At 35.1% G+C, this 3,605-nt stretch overlaps 1 protein-coding gene across 1 annotated transcript; it reads left to right on the forward strand.

Annotated features, from left to right (window-relative positions):
• The first annotated feature begins 2,590 nt into the window (after positions 1 to 2,590).
• On the forward strand, positions 2,591 to 3,268 carry LOC135226215 (uncharacterized). The gene has a single exon (XM_064265657.1). The coding sequence runs from the start codon at positions 2,591 to 2,593 to the stop codon at positions 3,266 to 3,268; it is 678 nt and encodes a 225-aa protein (XP_064121727.1).
• The last annotated feature ends 337 nt before the right edge of the window (positions 3,269 to 3,605 follow it).

The following is a 3,605-nucleotide window of genomic DNA, read 5'->3' on the forward strand; positions in this document are numbered from 1 at the left end:
TACCTTTATACTACTTCAACAAGTATGGGTATTGCAGATTAAATTTTTTTTTCATGTTATCCTATGTATCTTGGGTTGTGTATTATTACTGTCTATTCTTTGTATATTCCATGTATATGACCTTGAGCTAATGATAAAATTATTATTATTATTATTATTATTATTATTATTATTATTATTATTATTATTATTATTATTATTATTATTATTATTATAAAAAGGTTCTGTATTTCAGGAGGGTAAGAGACAACTTGACAACGGAGGTCAAATAAAATATTACTTTAAAGGTAGTTTTGCCAGAAAGAAAGCAAGTCTTTTCAGTCCTACTTTTGCATTACAAAATCCCTTCTGATTTAAAGAAGATACGTCGTTCAAATCGAAAAAAATATTCAATCATATTAGAGAATCTAATACTTTTAGAATATACAGTGCCTTCTATTTTTTTAAAAGAAGTTTATTTTTCTGTGCTGATATTAGAGGATAAAAACATTTGGCTTTTCTTCTGTTATTACGATATATGAAATAATCTAAAAAATCAAAAATATAATCCTCAAGTGCAGTCAAGAAATCGAAAAAAAGCAATTAAATTGCTCTCATTTCTGAGAACTTTTAAGATGTGACGAAGATGTAAAAAATTTTCAACAGGCGAATCTGACCGACTCAGATTGTTTTCTGGTTTGGTCACGGGATTTCAGGTCGGAGAAATTGGGTGTTTTAGGAGGAAGGATTTTGGAGACGACCACGGAAATGGACTTTAGATTGCGGGAGTAGATCCATTACAGTGAAAAAAAAGGGGGCGGGGACTTCGTACCTTCAAAGGTGAGAAAGAACCTGAGAGGTAGAGATGAGTGGTGCTGCTTTCTTCTGCAGGGGAACCCACGCACTGCTGATTGAAACACTGTCACTGGGGCCATATGAAGGTGCTGATGCTATGAAAGTTTTCTGCACGGTGACTAAACTTTCAAAGTATCAGTTAAAGCGTGAACGTGATTGTCGCTACTACTTAACGAATCTCATGATTGATATTACGTTTTGAACTTATTTATTTTTGCAATGGGGTCAATACAAACACAGACATATATATATATATATATATATATATATATATATATATATATATATATATCTATAAGTCATATCACATTACCGTGTGATTCATATACATACATCGAGCTACAATGTCCTTTAATATCTAATTCGCTCTACCTCGGAATTAATATATTTTCATATATGCTTAACCGAAGGGGAATTTTTTTTTCTCGATAATAGATTTGCTTGGTCCTGGGAGCGAACCCAAGAAGACATTCAAATCCAGGAACGTCAGTGAAGCTTTTACCTACCCTACCACTGCGGTGGTGGGGTAGGTAAAAGCTTCACTGATGTTCCCGGATTTGAATGTCTTCTTGGGTTCGCGCCAAGGACCAGGCAAATCTATTATCGAGCAAAAAAAAAATTCCCCTTCGGTTAAGCATATATGAAAATATATTAATTTCGAGGTAGAGCGAATTTAGACATTAAAGGACATTGTAGCTCGATGTACATATATATATATATAGATATATATATATATATATATATATATATATATATATATATATATGTATATCTATATATATATATATATATATATATATATATATATATGTGTGTGTGTGTGTGTGTGTGTGTGTGTGTGTGTACGTGTGCGTATGTGTTTGTGTCTATGAATTTTCATCAAATCGTCGTGATATCCAATTCGCACTGCCCCAGTATTGGGTTGTAAACGACATTTGTAGTTCAATGCGTATATATATATATATATATATATATATAAATATATATATATATATATTATCTATATATATATATATATGTATGTGTGTGGTGTGGTGTGTGTGCGGAATGGATCGATTCGGCGCCGATTTTTATCATGGCGCCGATGTTTTGGAGCCGATTTTTTTTGGCGCGGTTTTTTTTGGCCCCGATGTTTTGGCACCGATTTTATGGCGCCGCTAGGAGTAGTTCTAGACCAAAAATTGCCTACTTAATGCTTATTACCAAAACGACTTATTACTATTATTACTTGTTTGAACTTTTACATTACTGATTCTTTCAAGAATTAATTACTTGTTTGAACTTTACTTTACTGATTCTTTTCAGAATTAATTACTGTTTGAACTTTTACTGTACTGATTCTTTTCAAGAATTAAGAGTATTTGATTTGAACCCATCGGCTAGTATGGAAGGAAGGATACTAAGTAAATGAGACAACCCCAAATTCTCTCATAACGGATATTTATTTGTGTTTGACAAGCGCAGCAAGAAGGATAGTTCAATAATGTTTTGGAGATGTGAGAACAAGAATGAATGCAAAGCCCGTATTCACACTAAAAACGATGAAGTAACAAAAAGGAATTGAATCACCATTCTCATGGTAGTTTCAGCAGCAAGCGTTGAAGTACCTGAGATTAAAAACGAGTCTAAAGCGTTGGGCTGGAGAAAGCCAAGATCAACCATCAACAATTATAAATTCTTGCACGGAAAATGTTTCTCAAGCCACTCTAGGAGCCCTTCCAAAGTTTGGACGCAATGAAGCAAAATAGTAAGGAGAATGGACCTCGCCCCATCAAACCCTATTCGTGTTCGTGAATTAGTGGTCCCCGAAGAGTACAAAAATTATGTGAAGAATAACGGTGAAAGTGGAAACTTTTTCATAGCAGACAGTGGTTATGAAGATGAAAGAATCATGATTTTCGGAAGACAGAGCTGGACTGCGTTTTTGCTGGATTCCGAGGTTTGGTACGCTGACGGAACCTTCAAGTTAGCTCCTCCGTTATTTGCACAAGTTTATGTAATTATGGCAAGAAGACATGGAGGAGTTCACCCGGTTTTGCATGCCTTATTACCAAATAAAAGCCGTGCAACTTATGTACCCATGTTTCAAATGATTAGTGACGAAATTCCTGGATTAGACCCAAGCAGAATATCGTGTGACTTTGAACAGGCAGCTATATCAGCAATGGAAGAATGTTTTCCAGGAGTAGTGATACAAGGTTGTTTCTTCCATTTAGCACATAACGTACATAAGCAACTTAAACAAATTGGGCTTCAAGTTTTATATAATAATGATTCTGAATTTGCTTTAAAAGCAAAAATGATCGTAGCCTGTGTTTTTGTGCCTATTCCTCATTTTGGATACTTACATCGATGCCCTTGTCAGAAGACTTGCCGCAAGAGCTTCAATCACTTATTAACTGGTTTGAGGATAATTACGTTGGACGAACCATGAGAAGAGGCAATGGTAGGCCCCCGCCTCTTTTCCCTTCTAAAATGTGGAATCAATATGAACAAACCATCGCTGGACTGGACAGAACTAATAATCACGCAGAAGCTGCGCATAGAAGAATATATGCGGAATTAGGAGTTAACCACCCCGTGATATGGAAATTTATCAACTCCCTGAGAAAAATTCAAAAGAACCGCGATGTTTATTATGAACAATTGGTTGCTGGCCATACTCAAAAACAAAAACTTCTAAAGTATTTGAGAGCTGACGAGCGCATTTTGAATATTGTAAGCCAATTTGCTGAGAGAGAACCGCTAGAATATTTACGTGGCTTAGCCCA

This window comes from Macrobrachium nipponense, chromosome 14 (genome assembly GCF_015104395.2).
Source record: "Macrobrachium nipponense isolate FS-2020 chromosome 14, ASM1510439v2, whole genome shotgun sequence".
NCBI lineage: Eukaryota > Metazoa > Arthropoda > Malacostraca > Decapoda > Palaemonidae > Macrobrachium > Macrobrachium nipponense.